The following is a 27,471-nucleotide window of genomic DNA, read 5'->3' on the forward strand; positions in this document are numbered from 1 at the left end:
CGTTACTGGCTAAACCGATCCACAAATATATCATTTTCCTTATATGTATTCGTATGAAATTTGATATACAAATCATTCTTGGCTATATTCCTAAAACTTGAAGATCTTGTATAATCTGCAGTGGCTTCGATCGTCTCGACTCTCGACAAGTCAATGAAGAACCAAACCATTTTTGCAGAATCTCCGGTAAAAATCACGGAAACACAGATTTTGTGTAGTGTAATGACCAGAACACCCTTGGCTTTCTTCATCCCACCACTACATTTGAAAAACCCCCAGCTTGCTCTGTACGCTCAAAACTAGTTTGTGTACAAATGCCATTTCTCTCAAAACTGTCCAAAGGTACGTCTTTGATTCTAACTTGCTTGCTTTTCGTCTCTTATTGTTTCCATCGTTACTTAAGCGTTCTTTGTAAAAGTCAGTTTCGTCGACCCATCGTTTCGGTGGACGATTCGGTCCTCGTAACGTTACTTCAACTCAATTTTGGTCCCTTCGCGCGAAAAATCCTTGCTTTGACTCATATGCCTCTGTTTCATCTCTCTGTTTTCTGTGGCATCTCCCTAAAGCCTACTACTTTATTGATTTGAGTTTGTTTCGACCCTTCATTTATCGGTTTTTCTCCTTCGGCTTTGCCATTTTTGTGTGTTGTTGCGGACTTAAGACTCAACGAGACTGAGAATTTAAGTGATCTTCTTCTCTAAGAAACCCCAGCTAACCCCGGAATTTAGGTCATCTTCTTATGATATCTCTCTTAGAAAAACCCTAGTTTTTTTTCATTTCGGGTTCCGTGCAGTGTTTGCACAAAGTTACCATCTTTGAAATGTTTATATAACTCATTTCTAGTTCTTTTGTTTTGTCTCAGCGTCTAGAGAAGCTACAGTGAGTTTGTAATGGCGGGTGAGGAGAAGCAGACTCTTACTCCAAAGGGTATTATAGAAAACAATTTTGGTGTTAAAGCAAGTTACAGAATTGAGGAAGTTCATGCTTCTTCGAATGGATGCCTCTACCGATGTCACTTGCAGCTGCCGGACTTTACTGTTGTATCCAATGTCTTCAAGAAAAAGAAGGATGCTGAACAATCCGCTGCCGAATTGGCCCTCGAGAAGGTATGCCTTGTTATACATCTCTCCTGTATTTTGTATCTTTGTTTTCTTAATGTTGTTATATGCTAAAGAAGACGATACAATTCATGTTGCAGCTAGGCATTCACTCTCTGGATGATGATGATATAACTGTGGAGCAAGCTTGGGTTGATATCGTTGAACGCATTAAGTATATATTTTCTGATGAGGTTAGTTTAGTAAGTCGAATGCAATTTCAGATTTCCACATGATGTAAATGTGAGTTCATTGACGATATTGGAAAAGTCTCTTTTTGACAATTGATTGATCACCAGTCTAAAAGCAATTTGGGATTTCTCTTTATGCAATTGCCATTTTGATAACTAACTAACTTAATCTTTTTGGCATTAATGTTTTAAGTTGTTGCCATTGCAGTTTCTATCAGCTGATCATCCCCTGGGAGGTCACCTTAGGGCGGCATTGCAAAGGGATAGTGAATGTTGCGGAACAGTTCCTGTTTCTGTCATTGCTACATTTGATACAAAGATTAACAGTCGCTGTAAAGTGATTGATCCTTCTGTGGACTCAGATCCTAGCTTGCTCATGTCCTATGTCATGAAGGCTGCTGCAAAGCTTCCGGACTACATTGTCGTATCTCCACATCTAGATTCACTCCGGAGGAAAAAACCATACCCTCCAGCAATTATAAAAGCATTGGCTTCTCAAGTAGAAAGCAGAAGGGTTGAGGCTGTGCATATACAATGTGCCGTTGACGGTGAAGAGGTTGTTAAGCCAATCATTCTTGGTATTTCATCAGGTCGGTATTATTTGGATATTATTGCTGAAAAGCTTGGGTTGAAGGATGGCAGCCAAGTGATGATATCAGGGTGATTAAATTGTCCTTTCTGTCAATAAATGGAGCTTTTCCGGTGTTGTTAATCTGATTAAAACTTTTTTGGATTTTCAACAGGACTATTGATGGTTTTAAGTGTAGAGTATACGCAGCCTTTCCTAAGTTGAAGTCTTCCGATAATTCATGGAAATCCCGTGAAAAACGTCCAGTCAATGAATCACAACATCTTGAAAAGTCTCGGAACGCAAAAGCTAGTTTTGTTAGTGGTCTAGATATTCACGGTGATGCAATCGTGGCATCCGTTGGTTACCCATGGAGGTCCCATGAACTTGAACACGATGATGTAACCTTGAAGTCATTTTACAGGTCTCTACTGCTACCAACTTTTGCTCTGTTCATGTTTGTATCTCGTTCTTTTGTATATATTTTGGTCTTCCGCTGAAGCACTACATATTTATTATGTTTTTGGCTTCTGTAGGATATATTGCAGTATGTCTCCTAATGGAATCTATAAATTCTCCCGACAAGTACTAATTGCTGCGCAGTTGCCTTTTTCATACACTACAAAGTCTAACTGGAGAGGTCCATTCCCCAGGGAGATTCTCTCCATGTTCTGCCGCCAGCAACATCTAGCAGAACCCATTTTTACTATAACTACTGCCCCTGTGAAACCACTGGATGGAATATTAAGATCCTACCAGAAGTTGAAAGACTCAGAACGGGAGGATATGAGAAGGAAAAAACTCAGGATACCAAGATCAGGGACTGGTTATAGATGTGAAGTGAAAATTCTCTCAAAGTCCCAGGATTTGGTTTTAGATTGTTCACCAGGAGACTTCTATGAGAAGGAAAATCATGCTATTCAAAATGCTTCATTGAAAGCCCTCTCATGGTTTAATAAGTTATTCGATGGCCTGGATGCGGACCCAGATCAACCATGTTATTCGAATCTAGACTTGGATATGCTCTTTCAACGGAGTGTCTTAATAAAAGGGGCTTTTCCATGTAGTAGAATGTATGAACAGCCCAGGTCTAAATCAAGGACCACGGGTATGCAACATGAACGGAAGCGTGTTCAATCTATAACAGATGGTTCCTTGGTTAGCATATGCTATTCTGTGTCCGTGGAGGTAGATGCTGACTTTTCGGAGAATGGTGAATGTTTAAAAGAACTCATCGAAAGAAATGAAGAGATTGAATTTGAGGTCGGGAATGGATCTATGAACCCACATCTTGAATCAGTTGTTACTCAAATGTCTGTAGGCCAATATGCTTGTTTTGTAACTGATAGCCCTGCTGAAGGCTTGCTTTTGGCTGCTGCTCCTGATACTGCGAGAACTCAGTCACTCTTGTCAGGTAACGCTTCTAATGTTTATAAAAAAGTCTTAAAGCTTTTTCAGGTTGGGAAAAAGAAAATTTTTGTTAACTGTAGAAGTTTTGTTTTGTTACAATTGCAACCAGAAGTCTCAGTAGGTTTGGAATACAATGTACGTTTGTTGGGAGTAAAAGAGCCGACAGAAGAACGAATGGAGGCGGCATTTTTCAAACCTCCACTTTCAAAACAGCGTATTGAATATGCAATGAAACATATAAAAGAATCGTCAGCTTCTACTCTGGTAGCTCTTCTTGTTTCTCATTTTATCATACTGTCTTTCTGCTTCTTGTGATTCCGGATTCTTTTTTAGGACTCCTTATAATATTCCAGTTTCTATACTTCTTTCAGGTTGACTTTGGATGCGGATCTGGAAGTTTACTAGCCTCTTTACTTGACTATCCAACTTCACTTCAATCCATTGTCGGTGTTGACATTTCACAGAAGGGTCTTTCCCGTGCTGCTAAGGTATTCTAAATCTGAGACTCACCAACATAATTGTACTCCACTTCTAAACTTAACCTGATGAAACTAATGCATCTTAAACTTGATATGTTTTTTATCAAAACTGCATTTATGCGAGTCATGAGTTGTGTAACATGTGAAGATCCTACATGGTTGCATTTTATATCATCTGAAAGAGATGGTTGAATAAAAAGCTGTTGATTTACATCAAATATTTGTACATATATTGTTTCAATTTCAGATACTACATTTAAAATTAAACAAGGGAGCTTGCAACCTCAAATCTACTATACTCTATGATGGATCCATCCTTGAGTTTGATTCCAGGCTGCATAACATTGATGTCGGCACTTGCTTAGAGGTCCCCTTCTATTTTTTCTTGTATCATAACTTCATCTCAAGCTTTTCTTAATATTTTTTAAACATATAGAGTATGTTCTTCAAAAATCTGACTTTTTGTTAGTCTGGTTTTTACTTTACATATAATCTGTTACGAATCTGTAGGTCATTGAACACATGGAGGTAGATCAAGCCTGTCAATTTGGGAATACAGTTCTAAGCTTGTTTTGCCCGAAACTTCTGATTGTTTCCACACCAAACTACGAGTACAACAAAATTCTCCATATGCCTGGTCACAAATCCGTATCACAGCAGCCAAAATTCAGGAACCATGACCACAAGTTCGAATGGACAAGGAAACAGTTTAACCAGTGGGCATCTAAGCTTGCCAAAAGCCACAACTACAGCGTCGAGTTGAGCGCTGTTGGTGGGTCTGGCAATGTAAATCACGGGTTTGCTTCTCAGATTGCTGTTTTTAGACGACAAGAGGTTAACCTTGTTGGGAAGTTCTCGGAAGGCTCGATGCAGCCTTATAAAGTCGCATGGGAATGGACAAGTGGAAATGGAGACAAAAAGACTTAATCTTTGATAAGTGTATCATCAACCTGAATAGACTTAACTCTTTTTTCCTTTTTTTGCTGCTTTTTTTATGTTTGAAATCTACAAGTTTCTTCCTTGTCACACTCTTGTGTATGGTCATTGATTCTTAATATCTATCTTTTTTTTTTGTCGTCAATTCTTATCTATCTATGTTTTTCAAAAAGCACAAGAATCGTGAGTACTAAATAAAACTGTCAATACTCAAACTTACAAGTAACACATATAAATGGTATTTATGTTCTTCTAGAAAAAGAGAATGGTGGATATGGAATAAAATAAAAAGTTGAAAAGAAAAGGAAACGATTCTACAATATGGAAACGACCAAAACGCCCTCATTCCTCCCTCTAAAACCCCTTTCTTTCTCTCTCACTCTCTTCTTCTCTGTTGCTCTCTCCTCAGTTCTTACATGACATTCCGCTGAACTCTTTAGGTTCGTTGTTGATTCTTCGTGCTTTTTGTTTTGTCTGAGTCGTTTTGAAATTTCTGGGCTCCTTATAAAATTCAATTTCATTGATCATCGTAACTGTTCATGACGATTCGTTTGTCTTAATGTTACACTCAAAAACCCTTTTTTATTTTGTTGTGTTTTTTTTTACCCAAATCTTCTACCTGTACTTCCTCGGAACGAAAAATCGTTACTTTGCTCATTTCTTGTGTTTTTCTCTCTGTTTTTCCCATGGCATGTGCATAAAACCTACCACTGTAATGGATTCTAGTTTTATAATTTGGGTTTTTCCATTTTTGTTCCGGAAACGAAGACATGGCAAGACTCAGAATTTACTTATCATTCTCTAATCTGATAAATGCAGACAAGTGGTTAAAATTAGAACACTGAGAATGCCGGAATTCAAATAGAGATGTTGATTCGATTCGGACCTTTTTATTTATTTTTCATCTTTCCTGATCTTTGGCTTATATTTGTATGACCCTTTGTCTCTCTCAGTGTATTGAAGAAGCTACATTGCGTTTGTGATGGCTAGTAGTGGGAAGCATACTCCTACTCCAAAGGCAATTATTCATCAAAAGTTTGGTCCTAAAGCAAGGTTTACAGTTGAGGAAGTTCATGATTCTTCTCACAGTGGCTGTCCAGGTTTGGCAATACCTCAGAAAGGTCCATGTCTCTATCGCTGCCACTTGCAGCTACCAGACTTCTCTGTTGTATCAAATGTATTCAAGAAGAAGAAGGATTCTGAACAATCTGCTGCTGAATTGGCTCTTGAGAAGGTATGCGTTGTTATATGTGTTTTCTCTTTTCATATTGTGGTATCTCTTGTGATAACAAAGATAGTACCATTCATGTTGCAGCTAGGCATTCGTCCTCAGAATGATGATCTTACTGTAGATGAAGCTTGGGATGATATCGTTGGACGCATTAAGTATTTATTTTCTGATGAGGTTAGTATCTCAAAAGAAATTTTTCATTTCTATATTTTTTTTCAATGTGATATGTTATGAATTAATGTTGATCAAAATGTATCTTTTATTACCGATTGCAGTTTCTTTCAGCTGAACACCCTCTGGGAGCTCACCTTAGAGCGGTATTGCGAAGGGATGGGGATTGTTGTGGCTCAGTTCCTGTTTCTGTCATTGCTACATTTGATGCAAAGATTAACAGTCGTTGTAAAATCATTAATCCTTCTGTGGAATCAGATCCTTCCTTGGTCATTTCCTATGTCATGAAGGCTGCTGCAAAGTTGTCGGACTACATAGTCGCATCTCCGCATGAAGCTTCTCTCCGAAGGAAAAATCCATACCCTTCAGAAATTGTAGAAGCACTAGCTACTCATGTATCTGATACCCTACCTAGCAGAGAAGTCGCGGCTGTATTTATACCATGTCTTGGTGAGGAGATTGTTGAGCTAGATACGCTTTACATTTCATCAGAGCGGCATTACTTGGATAGTATCGCAGAAAGGCTCAGTTTGAAAAATGGCAGCCAAGTGATGATATCAAGGTGATTATATATATGTTTTTGTTTCTATTAGTAAGTGGAGCATTCTTCGTGTTAATCTGACTTGAAAGTATTTTTGCTTTTCAACAGGGCTTTTGGCAAAGCTTCCTGTGGTTCTGAGTGTAGATTGTACTCTGCTATTCCAAAGATGTCCTCTGATCATTCATCAGAAGCCTCTGGAGGTTCAAAAGAAGACTCATCTCATGTTGAAAAATCTCGGAATGTACGAGCAAGTTACATTTGTGGTCAAGATATTCACGGCGATGCTATCTTGGCATCTGTTGGTTACCGATGGAAGTCCGATGATCTTGACTATGATGATGTAACTTTAAAGTCATTTTACAGGTCCCTTTTCTACTACCAGCTTTTGCTCAGTTTTATCTCTTGAATTTCTTTTTGACATCTTCTTTTAAAATAAGGATTTTGGGAACATTGCATTACTTACGTCTACTAACTCTGAAGTAATGCATTTGATGTTTGTCTTAGCCTTTTGATGAAGCATTGCATATCTTACCCTGCACTTTGAAGTAATGCATTAGCTTTGTGGCTTCTGCAGGATATGTTGTGGTATGTCACCCAACGGAATCTACAAAATTTCCCGACAAGCAGTAATTGCTGCACAGTTGCCCTCTTCATTCACTACAAAATCTAATTGGAGAGGTCCACTCCCTAGGGAGATTCTCTGCATGTTCTGCCACCAGCACCGACTAGCAGAACCTGTCTTTTCTTCATCTGATGCTCCTGGGAAATCATTGTCTGACATATTCAGATCTCACAAGAAGCTGAAGGTCTCCGGAGTTGACAATGCCGATAATGAGAATTTGAGTAAAGAAAAAGAAGATACACCAGGATTAGGGCATGGGTTTAGATGTGAAGTGAAAATTTTTACAAAGACTAAGGATTTGGTTTTAGAATGTTCTCCGATGAAATTCTATGAGAAAGAATATGATGCCATTCAAAATGCTTCATTGAAAGCCCTCCTATGGTTTAGTAAGTTTTTCGGTGACCTGGATGTGGATGGAGAGCAATCCTGTGATACTGATGACGACCAGGATATCAAATCTTCAACTCCTAATGTTTTTGCGCTCCCACCAGTTCTCCAAAATGGACTCAGCTCTGAATCAAAAACCACAAATGTACCATCAGTAGAGAAGCGTGTTGAATCTATAACAAATGGTTCTGTGGTTAGCATATGCTATTCTTTGTCTTTGTCAGTGGATCCTGAATATTCTAGTGAAGGTGAATCTCCAAGAGATGACACTGAAAGCAATGAAGAGATGGAGTCCGAGGTGGATGCTGGATATTCGGCTAATTGTGAACACTCAGTAGATCTCATTGAAAGCAATGAAGAGATAGAGTTTGAGGTAGGGACTGGATCCATGAATCCACATATTGAATCAGCTGTTACTCAGATGACTGTGGGTGAGTATGAATCTTTTTGTATGACACCCCCTGATGCTGCAGAAGCTTTGATTTTGGCTGCTGCTTCTGATACTGTGAGAATCCGCTCGCTCCTATCAGGTAATGCTTCTAATGTTTACCTGTTGCAGGTTATAGGATAATTTCTTTAAACGATTTTCTGGTTGAAAGAAAAAATTGGGTCTTTATCAACTGTTGACATTTGTACCACCTTCACAAGTGAACTTAGGTCTAGTCGTACTAGAAACTACAAAGCTCTGGTTCTGACCAATACGAAATAGAGGCAAAGTTATGGAAGAACCTCACTTAAAGTCTCCTGGTAAATCTAGGATTGATTTAAAGTCTGTATAATTTATTTTCTCTATTCTTTCTGTTGTTGAGTATTGTATTATTCTGGTGAAGGTAACATCATTATTAACAATTCACCTTTGCTGTGTCTGTTCTAGTTAGATGAATCTGTCGATCTCTTATTTCTCTTTCAAATTATAGAGGATGAACACAAATTAGAGCTATATCTATGACTAAGTTAAGAGATTCCATGAACATTTATATGTGATAGTGATAAATTCTTCTGCTTTTTGTGCACAGAAAGTCCATCTTTAAACTACAATATACTTTTGTTGGGAGTGAAAGGGCCATCAGAAGAACGAATGGAGGCGGCTTTTTTCAAACCTCCACTTTCAAAACAGCGTGTTGAATATGCACTGAAATATATAAGAGAATCATCCGCTTCTACTTTGGTAAGCTCTTAAAAACTCTATATCTTCCTGCTTATTGGGATTCTAAATTCAAGACTTTTTAAAACTCGTTCAATTGTTCCAGTCTCTTGTCGTTCTAATTGATATATCTGTGACCATCGTAAGATGACACCTCTATTCTCTTTACAGGTTGATTTTGGATGTGGATCTGGAAGTTTATTAGACTCTCTACTTGACTATCCAACTACACTTCAAAATATTATCGGTGTTGACATTTCACCAAAGGGTCTTGCCCGTGCTGCTAAGGTATGCTAAATCATATACTACTGTTTTATATTCCCGCTCGTAGGATTAACTAGATGAGACTAAAAAAACTGCATTTGCACCACTCATGAATCTCAGCATATCGAAAAGAAATGGTAGATGTCATGTAGATGTCATGTTCTTATGTTTTTGTGTATCTTGTGTTTCAACTTCAGATGCTACATATAAAACTAAACAAGGAAGCTTGCAATGTCAAAGCTGCCACACTATATGATGGTTCCATCCTTGAGTTTGACTCCAGGCTGCATGACGTTGACATTGGCACTTGCTTAGAGGTTCTCCTGTCATCTTCTTTCTAATCCTTCAAATCTTGTGCATGTTCATCAGAAGCAATCTGCCTTGTTTGACATTGCATATAATCTGTTGCCAAATCTCTAGGTTATTGAGCACATGGAAGAAGATCAAGCCTGTCAACTTGGGGATATAGTTCTAAGCTTGTTTCGCCCCAAGCTCCTGATAGTCTCAACACCAAACTTCGAGTTCAACACAATTCTCCAGCGGTCCACACCAGAAACACAAGAAGAAGACAAGACCGAGTCACAGCTTCCGAAATTCAGGAACCACGACCACAAATTCGAGTGGACAAGAGAACAGTTTAACAACTGGGCATCTAAGCTCGCCAAACTCCATAACTACAGCGTAGAGTTCAGTGGTGTTGGTGGGTCTGGTGATGTAGAACCGGGGTTTGCTTCTCAGATAGCTGTTTTTAGAAGGGAAGCTTCATCTATTGAGAATGTTGCAGAAGGCTCAATGCAGCCTTATAAAGTCATATGGGAATGGAAGAAGGAAGATGGACACAAAAAAGACTAATCTCTGATTACTTGATTAGAGTAGCAACGAGCAAGCGAGATGTGATATATTCACCTAAAAACTCAAGAGCTTGTTTAGTTCTTTTGTCTTAGCTTTTGCAGATTAACCGTAAAAAATTGAACCTTTATGCTTCAAAAGATCATTTTGTCTAGATGAATGCGTATTACCCTTTTTACCCCTATGTCAAAGTTTGCTTATTTATATACAAGTCCTCGTAATTATTATCACTTTCTCACATCCTTGGACACTGGTTCTTTCCTGCATAAGCAAGCATTTGAGTTGTTCTTGATCTCTGAGGATTTGAATTTTGCGACAATCTTTTTCGAATTTGTCTCTGAGAAATTGAAGAGAAACGCCAAGAAAATGTGTCCTCTCTCAGAACGTCGTGCTCCACCTGGGGTTTACTACACTCCACCGCCGGCGAGAACACGAGATTATGTTGCGGCGGTGCCGATGTCGGAGAGGAGGATACCACCGTATACTTGTTCGTCGTCGTCGGAGAAACGTGATCCCTTTCACATTGTTCACAAGGTTCCTTCTGGTGATTCTCCTTACGTCAGAGCCAAACATGCGCAGGTATAATGAATTTTCCCGCGAAAGCAAGAAAGGAAACTTTTCTTTATTCCCCTAATTTAGGGTTTCTTAATTCGTCTCCTCGTCTGAAGATTTCTCTTACAAGCTTTTACATTTTATCACTGAAACCAATCTTTAAACTCAAAAATTTGCAGTGATCTTCTCGAATCTGTCTATAAAATGATTATGATTGTGTTTTCTAACATATGGATGTTATTGGAAGAACAGTTGATATCTAAAGATCCGAATCGAGCTATAGCATTGTTTTGGGCTGCAATAAACGCTGGAGATCGAGTTGATAGTGCATTGAAGGACATGGCAGCGGTGATGAAACAGTTGGACCGATCTGATGAAGCAATTGAAGCCATCAAATCCTTTAGGTATCTCTGTTCTTTTGAGTCTCAAGACGCCATTGATAACTTGCTCCTCGAACTCTTCAAGGTAATGGGGATGAACACCACACCCCATCTTCTCTTTCGCAGCAGGTGTTGTGAGTGTTTTGGATGTTATCTCACTGTTAAAACTTGGAAATGGTGGTTTTGTGTTTTTACAGAAGTCAGGCAGGATTGAAGAAGAAGCTGGATTACTTGAGCACAAGCTGAAAACACTCGAGCAAAGAATGGGATTTGGTGGTCCAGTCGTGAGAGCCAAAAGGGTTCAAGGGAAACATGTTACAATGACTATTGAGCAAGAGAAAGCAAGGTGTGAAGCTTTGGATCTATTCGCATGTTATCTTGATGAGGTTTTAATGTCTCTTGAACTGACGTTTTCCACTGTTGTTTGAACATTTTAGGATACTAGGGAACTTGGGATGGGTTCATTTACAGTTACATAACTATGGGATTGCAGAGCAGCATTACAGGTTTGGTTTTTGTTACCAAAATTTGGAAATTGATTACTGTTTGGTTTTGCGAGTCTTCATTACATGCAATTTATCTGTGGAACAGGAGAGCTTTGTATTTAGAAAAGGACAAAAACAAACTGTGCAACCTCGCAATCTGTTTGATGCGTATGGGTCGAATCCCTGAAGCTAAATCTCTTCTTAATGATGTTAGAGATTCGTCTGCAGAGATTGAATGTGGAGATGAACCATTTGCTAAGTCTTATGAGCGAGCAGTTGAGATTTTATCAGAAATAGAATCAAAGAATCCAGAAGCTGATCTTTCAGAGGAGTTCTACGCAGGATGTTCATTTGCAAATGGAATGAAAGAAAACAGAGACCCGGGAATCGCAAACAAGAACTACTACTCGCATGTTTCTTCTTCTCCAGCGTCTTTTGGACAGAACTCTGCAGGTCTATTTACACAGCCACGTGAATGTAGAGCAGGGATGTATGAAGAAGAAAAGAGAGGTGCAGCTCGAAAGCTCCTGTTTAAGAATCCAAAACCTTTTGGTTCTGCGCATTATAATATCTTAAAGGGAGGAGGAGAAGAACCCATGAAGCGAAAGAAACTGAACCAGAACATGATTCAATATCTTCATGAATACATCAAAGATACTGCAGACGGTCCAAAGAATGAATCTAAGAAAAGCTGGGCAGATATTGCTGAAGAGGAAGAAGATGAAGAAGAAAGATTGCAGGCAGAGCATGAAACCGCCAAGATATAGGATCTAATTGTACCATTGATCAAGTTTTGGATCATAGAAATTGTAAATGTTTTTGACATTGAAATATTTTCATAGACAATATAAAAAAGCATAGGTAAATGGGATTACACTCTCGAACAAATCTTAGTTTTTGGAAATTCAATAACAAAACACACCAGGCACAAAAAGAGACAATTCAATTCAGAAAAGGAGAGAAAAGAAAAGAGTGCGACGAAGTTACAGCTTGTGTCTGAAGCCATACAAGAGTAGTAATCTTAAGCTTCTTCTTCTTCTTCTTCGTCCTCCTCGTACTCTTCTTCACCGACTGTAGCATCCTGATATTGCTGATACTCTGCAACAAGATCGTTCATGTTACTCTCAGCCTCAGTGAATTCCATCTCGTCCATTCCTTCTCCTGTGTACCAATGAAGGAAAGCCTTTCTCCTGAACATGGCAGTAAACTGTTCACTCACACGCCTGAACATTTCTTGGATTGAAGTTGAGTTTCCAATGAAAGTTGATGCCATTTTCAAACCCGTGGGGGCGATATCGCAGACGCTCGATTTCACGTTGTTTGGGATCCATTCAACAAAGTATGATGAGTTTTTGTTCTGGACATTCATCATCTGCTCATCAACCTCTTTAGTGCTCATCTTTCCACGGAACAAAGCGGAAGCTGTCAAGTAACGGCCATGACGGGGATCAGCTGCACACATCATGTTTTTGGCATCCCACATCTGTTGAGTTAGTTCAGGGACACTCAAGGCACTGTATTGCTGTGATCCTCTGGATGTCAATGGTGCAAAACCAACCATGAAGAAATGGAGTCGTGGGAAAGGGATAAGGTTCACAGCGAGCTTTCTAAGGTCAGAGTTTAGTTGACCAGGGAACCGAAGACAGCATGTGACACCACTCATGGTAGCTGAGATGAGGTGGTTAAGATCACCAACTAAGGTACCACCACATAAGAAAGAAGAACAATGTCAGGGTTTCAAAACTACAATCATATGATTATTCCACAACAAGAGGAGAAATGGGGTTTTTAAAAATACTCACAGGTAGGATTAGATAGCTTCAAGGTGCGGAAGCAGATATCGTAGAGAGCTTCGTTATCCAAAACCATACATTCGTCAGCATTCTCAACAAGCTGGTGCACAGAGAGTGTAGCATTGTATGGCTCAACAACGGTATCAGAAACCTTAGGAGAAGGGAACACCGAAAAGGTCATCATCATACGATCAGGATATTCCTCTCTTATCTTAGAAATAAGAAGTGTTCCCATGCCAGAACCAGTTCCTCCTCCCAAAGAATGACAAACTTGAAAACCTGTTCAATATACAAATCACACGATCAGATAACGGCTTATCATGAATCTAATCAAGAGCATCAAACACTAAACAAATCATCATAAGCAAGTTATCAACCCAGGTTTCACGTATACTAACAAATTTCAGAAACAATACACATCTACGAGGTCTCCGATGGTTCAAACAAAATCACATTTTCTAACCACAGATCTAGATTCGAATGAAAAGATAAATCCAAACAGAACAAAATAGGTTTAAGAAAACGAAATGCGTATTATCTCACCTTGAAGACAATCACAGTTCTCAGCTTCCTTCCTTACAACATCGAGCACGGAATCAATCAACTCAGCGCCTTCCGTGTAGTGACCTTTCGCCCAGTTATTCCCAGCACCAGACTGGCCAAACACGAAGTTATCAGGCCGGAAAATCTGACCAAACGGACCGGATCTGAGGGAATCCATGGTTCCAGGCTCCAGATCCATAAGAACAGCGCGAGGAACGTATTTGCCTCCGCTAGCTTCGTTATAATAGACATTGATCCTCTCGAGCTGTAGATCTGAATCGCCACAGTACTGACCGGTGTGATCGATACCGTGCTCGCCGCAAATAACCTCCCAGAACTTAGCACCGATCTGGTTTCCGCACTGACCACCTTGAATATGAAGGATCTCTCTCATTTTCACCTGATGTTTTTTTTCTCGGGAATCGCTTTAGTGTGAATTTTCTCGAGAAAATGATGGTGAGAAAATTTGGCGACTCCCACCTCTCTCTGTTTGTTTTTTGTTTTGATCGAGGGGTATAAAAAAACAAAAGAGTAGTAATCGGCTATATATAGTTTACGTCCTTTTTCCTCAGGTTTCTTAAAAACTTTTCACTTTAGTCCTCAAAGTTTTCTTGCTTTGCTAATAATACCGTGATAGTTTTCGATTTGGTTTCTTTATGTGCTGTAATGACAGCGAATCAGAAACAAAATATCTTTCCTTAGATATTTTTTTGTTTAAATTATAATAAATCGCTATGAAAAGATATAAAGGCAAATTATTTTTCTATACTTTTTATATTTGTTAAATATTTTCAGATTTGATCCTTTTTCTTCTTAGGATATTGAAATTGAAGACTAAAAGATTCGAATTTGCATCATTAGTGGTTTTTCCTTTTTGTTGGTGTTTTTTAAAAACTAATTTAGTAAGTTGATTAATGATTTTACACCATTAATAGGCAAATTTACTTATTAAGCAAATCATTGTATTAATTAGATTAGCTGACAATAGAAACTAGAGATAAATGTGTTTGTTGATTGGTTTAACTATAATACAGAAGAAAATTATCTTTAGAAAATTACGAGAAAACGTAAGAATCTTAAAAATAGCTGTAACCAAAATTCAAACCATGCCGGTAGATAAATATTTCGGTTTTTTTAGTTTGTGTTAACTTCGAGCTATTTTAATTTGTTAGTTTACAAAAATATAACTGAACAAGAAGGTCAAAACTATGGTTTGGACTTTGGAAGTTTTGTGGTCCGGTTTAATGTAACTTAAGTTTGGTTTGGGTTACTAGTTGAGCAAAAATGAATTTAACATATTTGCGAAAATTAAGCTGAATAAATTAGTTTTAACTCCATTAAAGTGCGATATCGAATAAAATAAATTGATCAGTTCATCTTTGACTCGATTATAAATTAGTTCTAATAATTTCGGTTTTAAATGTTAAAACGTACAATTATTGGTAATTTGGTTCGGTTTTTTAAATTGGGTTAAGTAAAAAGTGTTTGAATCTTAAAATCTGGATAGTACAGTTGTACATAATTAACAAAAATGGAAAACTAACAATTTTGAATAGAAAAAAAAAGAAGAGGAAAAGTAATAAAATAATTGGTTAAGGCACGCGTCGTCCTGTTAATGTCTTTTAAGCGGTTTCCCTCATCATCATATCTCTCTCTCTCTATCACTTTCTGCGGAAACAAGGAAGAAGAAGAAGAAGAAGGAAAGGAGCTTTTATTATTACCTCTTCTCTCTAAAACTCAAAAATGTCAAATAATTAATGGTTTTGATATTGGAACCAGATCTTCTTCTCTATCTCTTCGACAAACCCTTTCTTCTGGGTTCTTCGGAGAGGTGATCATCATCAAATCTATATTAACAATCTTAAAGCTCTTTCCTTTTTTTTCTTTCTTCTAAACATGCCTTTACCTTGGAAGAAATCTAAATCGAGTCGGATCTCTAGATTCGTATCAGACCTTCAACAATCTCCTAAACATGGTGGATCTCTCGTTGTTGAAACTGGTTTCCCTACTTCTTTGATCGATCTCTTCGTCAAGAATCGCGATCGTCTCAAAAAACAATCTTCTAAACGTGTTAACAAGTCTCAGACGGCTCAAACCGCTCCGCCACGACGGCGTGCTTCGTCTCCGCCTCCTCCTCCTCCTCCTTCTCTGTCTTTGCAGCGGCGTATGTCTCTTCCTGTCAAGCTTGATCAAGCTTTGGTTTCAGAGGATCCTCCTTTGGTGAGTAAGCTCGAGGAGACTCCCGTGGATAGACTTGCCGGTGGAGGAAACTGCGTTAATCGCGGCGGAGGAGGAGGGTGTTGTGTATTAATGGTGGTGGTGTTTAAGGTTTTTATGGTGGCTGTTCTAGCCTTGAGCACGAAGAAGCTCGCCGTGGGGATAACTCTCTCTGCTTTCGCCCTTCTCTTCCTCGAGCTCGCGGTGGCGCGTCTCTTCACGCTCTTAAACCTCTGCCCCGACGCGCAGATTCGTGTTGATTCGTTGATCGAGAAGCTCATAGGGAAGCGACATAAAGAGAAGCCAGAAGAAAAAGAAGAAGAGTCCACATCGACGCATGACAGAAGAAGAAAGGTCTCATTTGAAATAATCGAAGAGCCTAGAGAGGAGAGTAGAGTTGTTGTTCCTCAACCGGAGAAGAGATTGGATTCGAATTCGTTAACATTAGAGAAGACGAAGAAACCTGTAGCTGAAGAGGAGAAGAAGGAAATGCAGACGATAAGGGATGTGGTGTTTAAAACTGAGAAGAGTAAAAGCGCGAAGCTTAAATCAAAGATTGTGAAGAAGATCGTGCCAAAGAAGTTAAGGAGTTATAAGAAGAAGAAGAAGATGAAGATGAAAGAAAAAGAAGAAGAAGTCGAGGTTGAGGCTGAAGAAGAAGGGTCTACGACAGAAGTGTCTAGCTTGTATTCAGAGGAGAGAGTCGAGAGTGAGATCTCTGAGAGAGACGATTTATTAAGTTCGAATCCGCCATTGTTAGAGAGCTGTGCAGAGATTGGTGAAGAAGAAGGAGAAGAGATGAGATCAAAAGGGGATCTAACGAAAGTGATTGGTCTGATAGTGATTGTTCTTGTTGGATTGTTAAGTGGGAAAGTCTTTGCTATTGGTCTGACACTATCCTGGTGTCTGATTCTCAGAGTCTTCTGCTCCTCCTGCAAATCTCGAACCAGTCTCTAAAACAGAGAAGCAAAAAAAAAAAAAAAAGATTCAACCTTTGGGTTTTGTTTTTGTTTTGTATGTCCGTGGCAGTGGTGGGCCTTACGGATCGCTGTTAGTTACTGAGCGGTAAAAGGACGGTGAAAGGGAGTGTTGGTTGTTGGTTGTTGTTGTGTGGGGTGGTTGGGCAGTTCGAAGCTATAAACAATTTGGTTTGCTTATGAAACTGTAAATTTTTTTGTTTTGTTTGTAAAACTTGTTAACAAGAGAATATATTGTTATTATTATATGATATGGTCCAAAGAAGAAAAAAACTGAGTTCTTAATTATATATATAAAATTGAAGAAAAATGGTCATTGTTGATAACGAAAGCAAGGCAGAGCAATAACGTTTGTGTCGGCCAAAAAAAGCACTAAAAACTTTTTAGCAATGTGGCGATATTGACGGAGACACATGATGACATGACCGGATTTACTTAGTCGTGTCGTGTTTCAGAGATAAAAATATATATTCGATTCTATAAAACAAACATTTGATACCTTCAAGATCGTCTTGAATTTTGGTAATGGCGTATTGTCTCGGTTATGTCCATCGCTAAATTATTAGTGCGGCTTTAGCATTTTCTTTTGAATTGGATTCAATCCTTCTAAAAGAAGAAACTCTTTTTAAAAAAAGAGGAAAATTGATAGTACTAATTTTTTAGGTGGTACAATTGAGAGGCATCACATGTTTAGAAGCATTTGTTAAACTTTTTCATGTTTCTTTATGAATTCGGATTCTAAATACTATCTTCTTGCGAATTAAAGAATACGAGAAAGAAGATCAAGACATCTAATAAACTAAACATGATTGAGTTATAGAACAAGAAATTTGGACCTTATATTAAGAAGACTGCATATTCCATGAAGAAATAAACAAAACACAAAGTCCTTTTGTTAAATAAATTATGTTGTGTATGAAGGAGTTGCATTGAGTGATACCTCAATCTTGATGAAACTTTGAAGGTGCATTATGTATACTATTAATTATATATAGAGGAAAGCCTCGTTGCTAATGCTATGTCATGCATACCATTAAGGTTTTTTTTTTGGTCATGTCTATTGATTTTTATATATACAAAAGACTTGCTAGTTGGGTTGTTGGTGATTCCCAACAGATGTAAAAGGTCTAATTCTAAAATGTGTGTATGTGTCGATATAATATATTTGTTGAAAAAAACAACACATCACATCACATCCAAATCACATTAAGATCCATTGAGCACTTTTTTATGATGTAATTTATTGAGCAGCATTCAGCAAAAACCACCTTTCAATTTGTTATTTTTCAACTTTACAAATGTTATGTAATCAACCGGTTTAGAAATTATCAACCGGTTCAATAATTAGTATAACTACACCAAACACGTCTAAGTAGACATTTACTCTGTCCAGCAACAACAAAAAAGGTTATCATAGGTCAAGGTCAAGATAAGGATCTTCACTTTCTAGTTTACTGCCCTTTCAACTCTCCATTATCCTAACATATCTTCACCATAAGTCTTCATATCTATCTCTCTCGTTTACATTATTTGTTTATGCAGAATCATCATATATGTAAAATATGCAATTTCTGTAGATCTCCTAGTGTAGCAACGTGTACAGGCAGAGCCGTAGAGGCCATTAACAGAATCATCTACATAATTTATTCATCTTGATTTGTTTACAATTAGCCAATGCGTCCATATCATATTATAATCCATGACTTACCATAATAATAAAAAAACTGTAGGTACTATACTTGAGCTGAAAACCTTTACTCATAGGCCCGCTCATAGATAGAGTCACAGTCTCAAAGACTCATACATAGTCCATATAGAAGAAGAACCTTTCTCTAAACTTAGTCACGAGTAAGTAAATCATCTACTTAATTTATTCATCTTGATCTAGTCTTTGTTAACTAATTAGTGAATGCGTTCCTATTAACTCATGACTTATCATAAGAAAAACTGTAGGTGCTATACTTGCGCTAACACCTTTACTCATAGGCTCATTCATAGATAGTAGTAGTAGTCATAGACTCATATAGAGCCATAGACCATAGTCCATTGAGAAGAGAAACCTATCTCCAAAATTTGTCACAAGTGACAAGAGATAACTTCACGAAACATTATACTTATCAATGGACCGACCAACCCTATGATCGATCAATGTTGGCTAGCCACATATTTTTTTTGTTTTATTTTTTCATTTCCAAATCTAAAAGCGACTCTGTAATTTGTGCTGAAAAGAGCCTTTCCCAAAATTAGAAGAAAAAAATGTAATTCACAGTTTAAACTTATTTTTTTTTATATAGTATGTAACTAAATAATTTATATTTTTCTCTATAAATAATATATTTTTCCTCCCGCGTTTTCTAGAGACAATAATAAATAGATTTAGAAAATACTTTTCCTTTTTCTTACAAAAACGATTTATTTCTATATACATGATAAGGTGTTTTCTAAAACAAATTATAAATTTAGAAAATACTTTTCCTTTTTTTCTTACAAAAACTATTTAAAATTTTCAAATTTTATTCTTTTCTAAAATAGGAAATAAAAAAAGATATTTTATACAAATAGGTATAGCAAACATAATTTTAATGGCCAAAGAAAAAAACAAAACAGAAAAGATAGAAAACGTGGGCCGAACAATAGCAGGATTCAAGCGAAGCATAATCCCACCCTTGTGGTGACAGAGTGTTTTTGTATTTGTTGTCTTCCCCTTCAATTAGAGAGACTTAGCGAGTCTCTTACGCTGATAGAGACGACAGAGAGGCTTCTTCTTTCTTCTCCTCCAAAGGTAATAATAATAAAAGCCTCAGATCTCTTCTTCTTCGCATTCTCATCTCTCTTTCTTCCGATTTCTTCTCTTTTCCCATTAATCTCTCTTCCTCGATTTAGATTGTCTCTGCCACCCTTTAAACTTCACTGCGAAAATTTCGGGATTTTGTTCGTCAATTTCCAAGAATGTTGGTCTTTTTCTCCATATAGGTTTCTTTATCTCTCGTTTTGGAGTTTGATGGTTTTTCTTTGGTTTTCCTTGTGATCTCCTGAGGAAATCTCATCTTCTTGATTTGATTCGATTCAGTTCTTCTCAAAGTTTTGTCCTTTATCTACATTGTCTGTGGTTCTCTTTGTTTATTGGCTCTGTCTTTAAGGTAATGATGATTAGATTCTTCTTTTGTTTGTGTTCCTTTCTCTAATTGAGCTTAACCAAATACTCAGATGCCAATGCAGTCATTTCTTTATTTTAGATGGCCATAAAGCAATAAAGTTTCTGTGAATTTTTTGTTTGAGGTTGATCTTTTCAGTTTGGATGAGGCATTGCACCTGGTTTGAGCCTTAAATCTAATTTTTTGGCAATAGTTAATTAACAGGTTTATGCTATATGTTAATCTGGATTTTGGTTTACCTTTGATGATATTGTTCATTTGAGATGTTTGTTCTTAACAATACTGCAATGTTTTGAATCCTGGAACAAAAACTTGTAATTCTTTGTAGATACTTAGGCATTTACGATTTTTGCTTGTGGCTCTTTTTGCAGAAGCAATCAGTCTCATATAGTGGCAAAGATGGTTGCAGAACGCTTCACAGTCGATTTGAATAAGCCACTTGTCTTTCAGGTAATGCTCTCAATCACTTTTTTTCGGTGTAACCTTTTTTATCATATTATATCGACAAGAGAAAGTAACAAATGGCGAATTTTCTGTCAGATCTTCAGAGATGTTTGGTAGATTCTTTGCTATATGCAATGCATCAATTTTACTAATAAAAAGAAACTTATTTTCTTGTCAGGTTGGTCATCTTGGCGAAGAATATCAGGAATGGATTCATCAACCTATTGTATGTGTAGAGGGTCCTCGTTTTTTCGAAAGTGATTTTTGGGAGGTATCAACTCTTCTTTTTTTTTTCTTAAAGATTTATCTTCTTATATGTTGTCCTCTATGTTTCGATTAAATCCTGTTTTGGAAAATTTGAGCAGTTCTTGACTCGTACGGTTTGGTGGGCAATCCCAACAATTTGGCTTCCAGTTGTTTGCTACGTTCTTTCAATATCGGCGAGTAAGGGGCTTACATTTCCCCAGATTGGTTTAATAGTTGCCTTTGGCGTACTCACGTGGACACTGCTCGAGTACACGCTTCATCGTTTCCTTTTTCACATCCAAACCAAAAGTTACTGGTTAGTTCAGTATCCATGAATTATGAACATAGAAAGCTCACTTTCAGCACAACTGATTTTGTTTCATTTTCATATACTTTTTTCCGTTAGGGCAAACACTGCACACTATCTTCTTCATGGATGCCATCACAAGCACCCACAAGATGGCCTTCGTCTTGTTTTCCCTCCTACCGCAACAGCTATACTCTTGGTTCCAGTAAGTGCCTATGCTTGATCCAAATCTGCAGTCTAATAATTTATTCTTTGTTTCGATATGGAAACTTTAATCAGCCTTCTTCTGTTCCTGTTGCTAGCTGTGGAAGCTTCTCCATCTCTTAGCTACTCCTGCTACAGCACCTGCTCTGCTTGGAGGCATATTGTTCGGCTATGTGATGTATGATATTACTCATTACTATCTACACCATGGTCAACCTAAAGAACCAACCTTTAAACATCTTAAGGTAAGAACACCCATCTTCATTGACATTTCCGTTTGTGTTGTTCAAACTTTTCTTCCCCTAAATTCTGATGAGGTTTGGTATCAATACAGAAATACCACCTGAATCATCACTTTAGGATTCAGGACAAAGGATATGGAATCACTTCATCTCTCTGGGACAAAGTCTTTGGAACACTTCCCGGTATTAAAGCCGCAGGAAAGAAGAGCTAAATCGAATTTCTGTTTGCCATTTTCAGAGTGTCGAAAAACTTACTGATATTGTGTATGATGATTCATCAGGTGATTCAATGACTGTTTAACTACTACTGTATACGATCTATTCACCATATATGAGCATATTTAGTAGTGGTGCCTAAACTGGTTTTCAGTTTACTTTTTACTAGTCTTATTGGTTTAATATCAATCATACTTTGGTGTTTTAGCAATTTATATATTAATTTTGAAAGCCTATCCATAATATAAGAAAGAAATCATGAAATGAAATCTTTGAAATATGGTTTTGTGTTGATGTATCAAAACAGAGGAGGAATACTCTGTTCGTTCTTGAAGAAATTTGTTGGATCAATCTTCCCTTTAACCAACCCTAATCTTTTGAAATTACCTTTGAAGTACGTCTCTCCCCATTTCCTCGCATCTTCAAAACTCGTGTTGGTCCCTTCGGTCGTGCCTAAATCAAGATCTCTGTAATTCAAGTAAGCTCCTCTCGGGGATTTTGAAACGTAAGGAGTCATGTAATCGTGTAGCGATCTCATCCACCTAACATGTTTGTTCATCTCCTCGATTTCATTAACTTTCCATTTCACCATGTACTGAATATTATACAGATTCCCTCTCCTGTGTGGGTAGGGAGACGCTGTTTCTGAAATCTCGTTGATCTTTCCACCCAGTGGCTCTAAGATCATCAGTGGAGTTTCTTTCTCAAGAAACCTCTTGGTTACTTCTTCGAAAACGTTTTCAGGAACAGGGGTTTGAACAAAATCTGACTTTGCTTTGAAATAAGTATCTTCGAATCGTAGGTCTCTGTTGAGCATGATCTCTAGCGGCTGTCCTGATCTCCAGTTGAAGAACATTATTGATTCGATCCAACTCATTTCCTTGCAGTCTTGAGATCTTAGACCGAGTTCCGGAAACTTCTGGTTCATCAGAGGGATCAGTCTATCTATCCCACCAAGAAACAGAGTTTGAAATGTTGTTTTCACAGTTCTTTGATTACCTTCTTGACTGTTATCAATAATGACTCTGATGAATAAATCTTCGTCTAGCTCTGATCCTATGGATTGCCATCTATGAACAAGTTTGTTCATGCTAGGTCCCATCGGATGCTGACTTATGAAACAAGTTACCTTTTCAGGAACCCTAGCAAGCTTAACCTTCCATGACAAGACAACACCAAAACTCGCGGCTCCACCTCCTCTAAGCGCCCAAAACAAATCCTCTCCCATTGTTTTCCGGTCAAGAATTCTGCCGTTCACATCCATCAAACGCGCGTCTACAACATTATCAGACGCTAAACCGTGTTTTCTCATGATTGTACCGAATCCTCCGCCGCTAATATGCCCACCAACTCCAACACTTGGACATACTCCTGCGGCAAAGGCATGGACCTTGCTGGTTTTGGCGATTTCGTAATAAAGTTCGCCGAGTGTTGCCCCTGATTGGATCCAAGCGGTTTCGTCTGTAAGGTTGATCTTGATCGATCTGAGGTTAACGAGGTCGATGATAATGAAAGGTGATTGTGCGAGGTAAGATAGACCTTCGTAGTCATGACCACCACTCATGGTTCTTACTTGCACTCCAAGTTTCCTGCTGCATAGAATTGCGTTTTTGATTTCTGATTCGGATTTTGGTTTAACGATCAGAATCGGCTTCAGGCTTGCGAAATTCATGTTGATGAAACTTGAATCAGGAGATGAAGATTCGGGAAAGTTGGTGTAGGTTCGGGAATCTGGCGTGTGTGTGGTAAGATTTATAGGGTTTTGGGAGGTTGAATCACAGTGACTTGTCGACAAGCAACAACTTTGAAACTCTTCTCTTGTCGGAGGAGAATAGTTTGTGAATTCATCAGAATCACCAAATCCTTGGTTAGACATCATTCCAGAAACCCTGAAGATCTCTGTCGATCAATAAAGCTTTATAAGGACCACAACACAAGACAAGTGACACTAAGCCTAGCTTGAAGAAACCAAATCCATGAACTTGATCTCATTCTCTTAAACTATTGAACTATATAAATTGTAACATTTTGTAAGATAATTGGCTTCTAAAATTTTAGATCTGAATCAGAATCAAAATCAAAAGAACGAACCTTGATTCAACAGACGGCTACATATGGGAAGGACCTGCATAAAAGGTATAAGCCTTTGATGTTCGGCGAGAAGCTCCCTCAAGTACTGAGAGCTGTTCGAATAAAGAAACAGAACACAGATCGGTTTTCACGTAAAACCAGTAAAAAAAAAGAATCAGATATTTGGACAAACCTATCGATCTCATTCTCAGGAGTGCTTCTAATCTGAGAAGAAGCAGCTTGAGCAGGAGACAAGTAAGAAGAGTTATTATACAAACCAGACATGGGTTTTAGTTGCTCTCTTCTTTCACGTCTGTATAGAGAAGTCAAACCAAAGATTGTTGCCAAAAAGGGTTTGATGGAAATCTCAAGACCAAAAAGATAACTTAGAGAGAGTAAGAGAAAGAGAAAAAACCAAAGCCAGCTCTGTGCTCAGCCGACACCAACGCCAGACTTCTTTTTAAAAATTACTTTTTTTTGTTCTTTCCACTCTCGAACCAAAATAAAAAACAATTTTAGTGTTTACTTACATAAAGAGTAGCTGGACTATACTATATACTATATAAAAGATGTAACGTAGTATATATTTTCAAAGTTCAAAGCAAATTCTGTTTATATGGAGTTGGAAGTATAAAAACAAAACAAAACGCATACCATGCATAATAGCTCAAACTCATTCACAAAATATGTGTATGATCATCAAATAATTTCACATTTCATCAAAAAATAACAAATTTACATGTATGATCTCTCAAACGTAAAAATTCAATTATAAAACAGAACTAAAACAAAGCACTAAATAGACTGCTTTCATCAGGTGATTCAGTGACTGGTTTAACCACTACTAGTACTGTATAGTGTAATACTATTGACCATATACATTATTAAGAATTGATCCTTTTTGGTCTAGTTACAGATGGTTCATAAAAAAAATGAAATCAAATGGGTTTGTTTTATTCAGTGCGGTCTTTGGTGCAACCATTGTTGGTTTGTTTGAAATCGTTTTGTGTACATAGGTATCTACTTGAATAAAAGACATTCACTACTTTTACACTTGTAGCAGAAACTTACTTACACTGTCTATAATAAAAGAAATAAAACATGAATATGAAATATTTGAAATATGGTTTTGTGTTTAGTGAGATCAAAACAGAGGAGGAATACTCTGTTCGTTCCTGAAGAAATTTGTTGGATCAATCTTCCCTTTAACCAACCCTAATCTTTTGAAATTACCTTTGAAGTACGTCTCTCCCCATTTCCTCGCATCTTCAAAACTCGTGTTGGTCCCTTTGGTCGCGCCTAAATCAAGATCTCTGTAATTCAAGTAAGCTCCTCTCGGTGATTTTGAAACGTAAGGAGTCATGTAATCGTGTAGCGACCTCATCCACCTAACATGTTTGTTCATCTCCTCCACTGTATTCACTTTCCATTTCACCATGTACTGAATATTATACAGATTCCCTCTCCTGTGTGGATATGGAGACGCTGTTTCTGAAACCTGGTTGATCTTCCCACCCAATGGCTCTAAGATCATCAATGGAGTTTCTTTCTCGAGAAACCTCTTGGTTACTTCTCCGAAAACGTTTTCAGGAACAGGGGTTTGAACAAAATCTGATTTTGCTTTGAAATACGTATCTTCGAATCGTAGGTCCCTGTTGAGCAAGATCTCTAATGGCTGTCCTGATCTCCAGTTGAAGAACATTATCGATTCGATCCAACTCATTTCCTTGCAGTCTTGAGATCGTAAACCGAGTTCCGGAAACTTTTGGTTCATCAGAGGAATCAATCTATCGATTCCACCAAGAAACAGAGTTTGAAATGTAGATTTCACTGTCCTTTGGTTCCCTTCTTGACCGTTGTCAATAATAACTCTCATAAATAGATCTTCATCTACTTCTGATCCTATGGATTGCCATCTATGAACAAGCTTGTTCATGCTAGGTCCCATTGGATGCTGACTTATGAAACAAGTTACCTTTTCAGGAACCCTAGCAAGCTTAACCTTCCATGACAAGACAACGCCGAAACTCGCGGCTCCACCTCCTCTAAGCGCCCAAAACAAATCCTCTCCCATTGTCTTCCGGTCAAGGATTCTCCCGTTTACATCCATCAAACGCGCGTCTACAACGTTGTCAGACGCTAAACCGTGTTTTCTCATGATTGTACCGAATCCTCCGCCGCTAATATGCCCACCAACTCCAACGCTCGGACATATCCCTGCAGAAAAGGCATGGACCTTGCTGGTTTTTGCGATCTTGTAATAGAGTTCTCCGAGTGTTGCACCGGACTGGACCCAAGCGGTTTCGGCTGTGAGGTTGATTGTGATCGATCTGAGGTTAACGAGGTCGACTATTATGAAAGGTGACAGTGAGAGGTAAGACAGACCTTCGTAGTCATGACCACCACTCATGGTTCTTACTTGTACCCCAAGTTTCTTACTGCACAGAATCGATTTTTTTATTTCGGTTTCAGATCTCGGTTTCAAGGTCAGAATTGGCTTCAGGCTGGTGAAGTTCAAGTTGAGGAAACTTGAACTTGGAGATGATGAAGGTTCTGAAAAGTCGGTGAATATTTGGGAATCTTGTGTGTGATTGAAAGGGCTTTTGAAGATTGAATTTGTCGCCAAGCAGCTTTCGAACTGTTCTTTTGTAGGAACAGAACTGACACATTGAAAAACAAAGAAGATAAGAAACATAGATAAAACAAGCTCTCTCATGTTTATCTTTTTTGTCTGTTTCTTGTGTTTGAAGTATCAGAGACAAAGCAGAAGTAACGACGTTTTTGATAAATCTTTTTTCTGGTTTAGTATATGAGATGTGTTTGAGAAACTGAATGAGTTGCAGAGATGAATAAGTAAGAATGCTTATATAGATTTTCAATTTTGGCCTTATTTATTTGACCATGATATTAAATCAACGTCATGATAGAAAATATATTAATTACTGATTATATATTTTGGGAAGAGTAGCTAAAACAAAGACGCTATCTAAAAACTTGCAGAGTCAAAAGTAGACCATTAAGCTTAGTTGATGTGGGAGAATTGTGATCACTTACGCGGTTTAACAAATACTGCAAATTCCCAAACGTGGAGATAATTATTACACGGTTGAAAAATTATTTGGCTCATTCTTAGATGTAGACCTCCATTGTTACAAAATGACAGCAACAAAAAAATAACATTATATATATTAAATAAGAATTAGCTTTATTAAGGGTATTTCATTTTGCAGTTATCATATCCATTTCAAGTAATTTTGTCATCTATAGAGTTGTGTGAGACTAGTGATTTGGTGTTTTTTCAATACTCAATTAGAGTCATGCATGTTGGGATCATTACACAAATAGAATGAAATTAAATATGACTACTTATAAGTTTTAACTCCTATAGATGTTTCGGAAAAGAAAAAGAACTTTCATAAAGATAGATGTTTATATTTGAATTTGGTGTAACGTTTTGTATTTTGTCCTTACTAACTACTGTAGAGTTAAAATATCTTTATATTTTTGTTGTGCCAACAATCTTATATATATTATAACTAAATTACAAACTAGAAGGAGTAATTTTCAAGTCTAATTTTGGGTGATAGATTTGAATAGCAATATATGGCTTCTAGATTATCAATCAGAATTAAAGCTTAAATAAACATTACACCAAACGGTGTAAATTATATTCCACAATATTAGTATTTAAAAGGACCTTAGTTTTAATTTCTTTGTATAAAACTTGTGAGAAGTCATATAAATTAGCTG

The 27,471-nt window shown here is 37.6% G+C and overlaps 8 protein-coding genes across 14 annotated transcripts; 5 read left to right on the forward strand and 3 right to left on the reverse strand.

The window, feature by feature from the left end:
- The first annotated feature begins 264 nt into the window (after positions 1-264).
- Positions 265-4,820, forward strand: LOC17879935 (small RNA 2'-O-methyltransferase). Of its 4 annotated transcripts, none has more exons than XM_023778971.1 (10): positions 265-342; positions 863-1,106; positions 1,199-1,291; positions 1,482-1,948; positions 2,032-2,280; positions 2,393-3,270; positions 3,379-3,530; positions 3,638-3,754; positions 3,993-4,112; positions 4,256-4,820. In XM_023778971.1, exons 2-10 carry the CDS (start codon positions 891-893, stop codon positions 4,670-4,672), a joined length of 2,709 nt encoding a protein of 902 aa, XP_023634739.1. In that variant the 5' UTR covers positions 265-342; positions 863-890; the 3' UTR covers positions 4,673-4,820. The 4 variants fall into 4 exon arrangements, with proteins under 4 accessions (XP_023634739.1, XP_023634737.1, XP_006283197.2 ...); XM_023778969.1 differs by having other exon boundaries at positions 266-342; positions 3,376-3,530; XM_006283135.2 differs by having other exon boundaries at positions 266-342; positions 1,497-1,948; positions 3,376-3,530.
- A 184-nt stretch (positions 4,821-5,004) lies between these two features.
- LOC17878985 (small RNA 2'-O-methyltransferase) lies at positions 5,005-10,071 on the forward strand. Its single transcript, XM_023779806.1, has 10 exons — positions 5,005-5,121; positions 5,635-5,915; positions 5,997-6,086; positions 6,188-6,645; positions 6,733-6,987; positions 7,199-8,163; positions 8,650-8,801; positions 8,949-9,065; positions 9,239-9,358; positions 9,462-10,071. The coding sequence occupies exons 2-10, from the start codon at positions 5,664-5,666 to the stop codon at positions 9,891-9,893; spliced, it is 2,841 nt and encodes a 946-aa protein (XP_023635574.1). The 5' UTR covers positions 5,005-5,121; positions 5,635-5,663; the 3' UTR covers positions 9,894-10,071.
- On the forward strand, positions 10,034-12,280 carry LOC17878336 (protein POLLENLESS 3). The gene is made up of 5 exons (XM_023779807.1): positions 10,034-10,469; positions 10,695-10,907; positions 11,020-11,168; positions 11,260-11,328; positions 11,414-12,280. Exons 1-5 carry the CDS (start codon positions 10,050-10,052, stop codon positions 12,072-12,074), a joined length of 1,512 nt encoding a protein of 503 aa, XP_023635575.1. The 5' UTR covers positions 10,034-10,049; the 3' UTR covers positions 12,075-12,280.
- Positions 12,154-14,151, reverse strand: LOC17878434 (tubulin beta-9 chain). Its single transcript, XM_006283671.2, has 3 exons — positions 13,644-14,151; positions 13,110-13,379; positions 12,154-13,002 (listed from the first exon to the last, which is right to left on the reverse strand). Exons 1-3 carry the CDS (start codon positions 14,035-14,037, stop codon positions 12,329-12,331), a joined length of 1,338 nt encoding a protein of 445 aa, XP_006283733.1. The 5' UTR covers positions 14,038-14,151; the 3' UTR covers positions 12,154-12,328.
- A 1,144-nt stretch (positions 14,152-15,295) lies between these two features.
- On the forward strand, positions 15,296-17,088 carry LOC17880930. Its single transcript, XM_006283722.2, has one exon. It carries the CDS (start codon positions 15,540-15,542, stop codon positions 16,815-16,817), a length of 1,278 nt encoding a protein of 425 aa, XP_006283784.1. The 5' UTR covers positions 15,296-15,539; the 3' UTR covers positions 16,818-17,088.
- A 2,417-nt stretch (positions 17,089-19,505) lies between these two features.
- Positions 19,506-21,794, forward strand: LOC17877966 (dihydroceramide fatty acyl 2-hydroxylase FAH2). Of its 4 annotated transcripts, none has more exons than XM_006284388.2 (7): positions 19,506-19,619; positions 20,364-20,442; positions 20,615-20,707; positions 20,802-20,998; positions 21,089-21,194; positions 21,292-21,438; positions 21,528-21,794. In XM_006284388.2, exons 2-7 carry the CDS (start codon positions 20,392-20,394, stop codon positions 21,645-21,647), a joined length of 714 nt encoding a protein of 237 aa, XP_006284450.1. In that variant the 5' UTR covers positions 19,506-19,619; positions 20,364-20,391; the 3' UTR covers positions 21,648-21,794. The 4 variants fall into 4 exon arrangements, with proteins under 4 accessions (XP_006284450.1, XP_023635309.1, XP_023635308.1 ...); XM_023779541.1 differs by lacking the exon at positions 19,506-19,619 and adding an exon at positions 19,683-19,788; XM_023779540.1 differs by lacking the exon at positions 19,506-19,619 and adding an exon at positions 19,796-19,977.
- Positions 21,795-21,870: 76 nt separating this feature from the next.
- LOC17879342 (berberine bridge enzyme-like 22) lies at positions 21,871-24,085 on the reverse strand. Its single transcript, XM_006286168.2, has 3 exons — positions 23,915-24,085; positions 23,743-23,834; positions 21,871-23,550 (listed from the first exon to the last, which is right to left on the reverse strand). Exons 1-3 carry the CDS (start codon positions 24,004-24,006, stop codon positions 21,950-21,952), a joined length of 1,785 nt encoding a protein of 594 aa, XP_006286230.2. The 5' UTR covers positions 24,007-24,085; the 3' UTR covers positions 21,871-21,949.
- A 567-nt stretch (positions 24,086-24,652) lies between these two features.
- Positions 24,653-26,548, reverse strand: LOC17879098 (berberine bridge enzyme-like 22). Its single transcript, XM_006285845.2, has one exon. The coding sequence runs from the start codon at positions 26,435-26,437 to the stop codon at positions 24,866-24,868; it is 1,572 nt and encodes a 523-aa protein (XP_006285907.1). The 5' UTR covers positions 26,438-26,548; the 3' UTR covers positions 24,653-24,865.
- Between the last annotated feature and the right edge of the window lie 923 nt (positions 26,549-27,471).

Source organism: Capsella rubella, unplaced genomic scaffold (assembly GCF_000375325.1).
Source record: "Capsella rubella cultivar Monte Gargano unplaced genomic scaffold, Caprub1_0 scaffold_7, whole genome shotgun sequence".
NCBI classification, from domain to species: domain Eukaryota; kingdom Viridiplantae; phylum Streptophyta; class Magnoliopsida; order Brassicales; family Brassicaceae; genus Capsella; species Capsella rubella.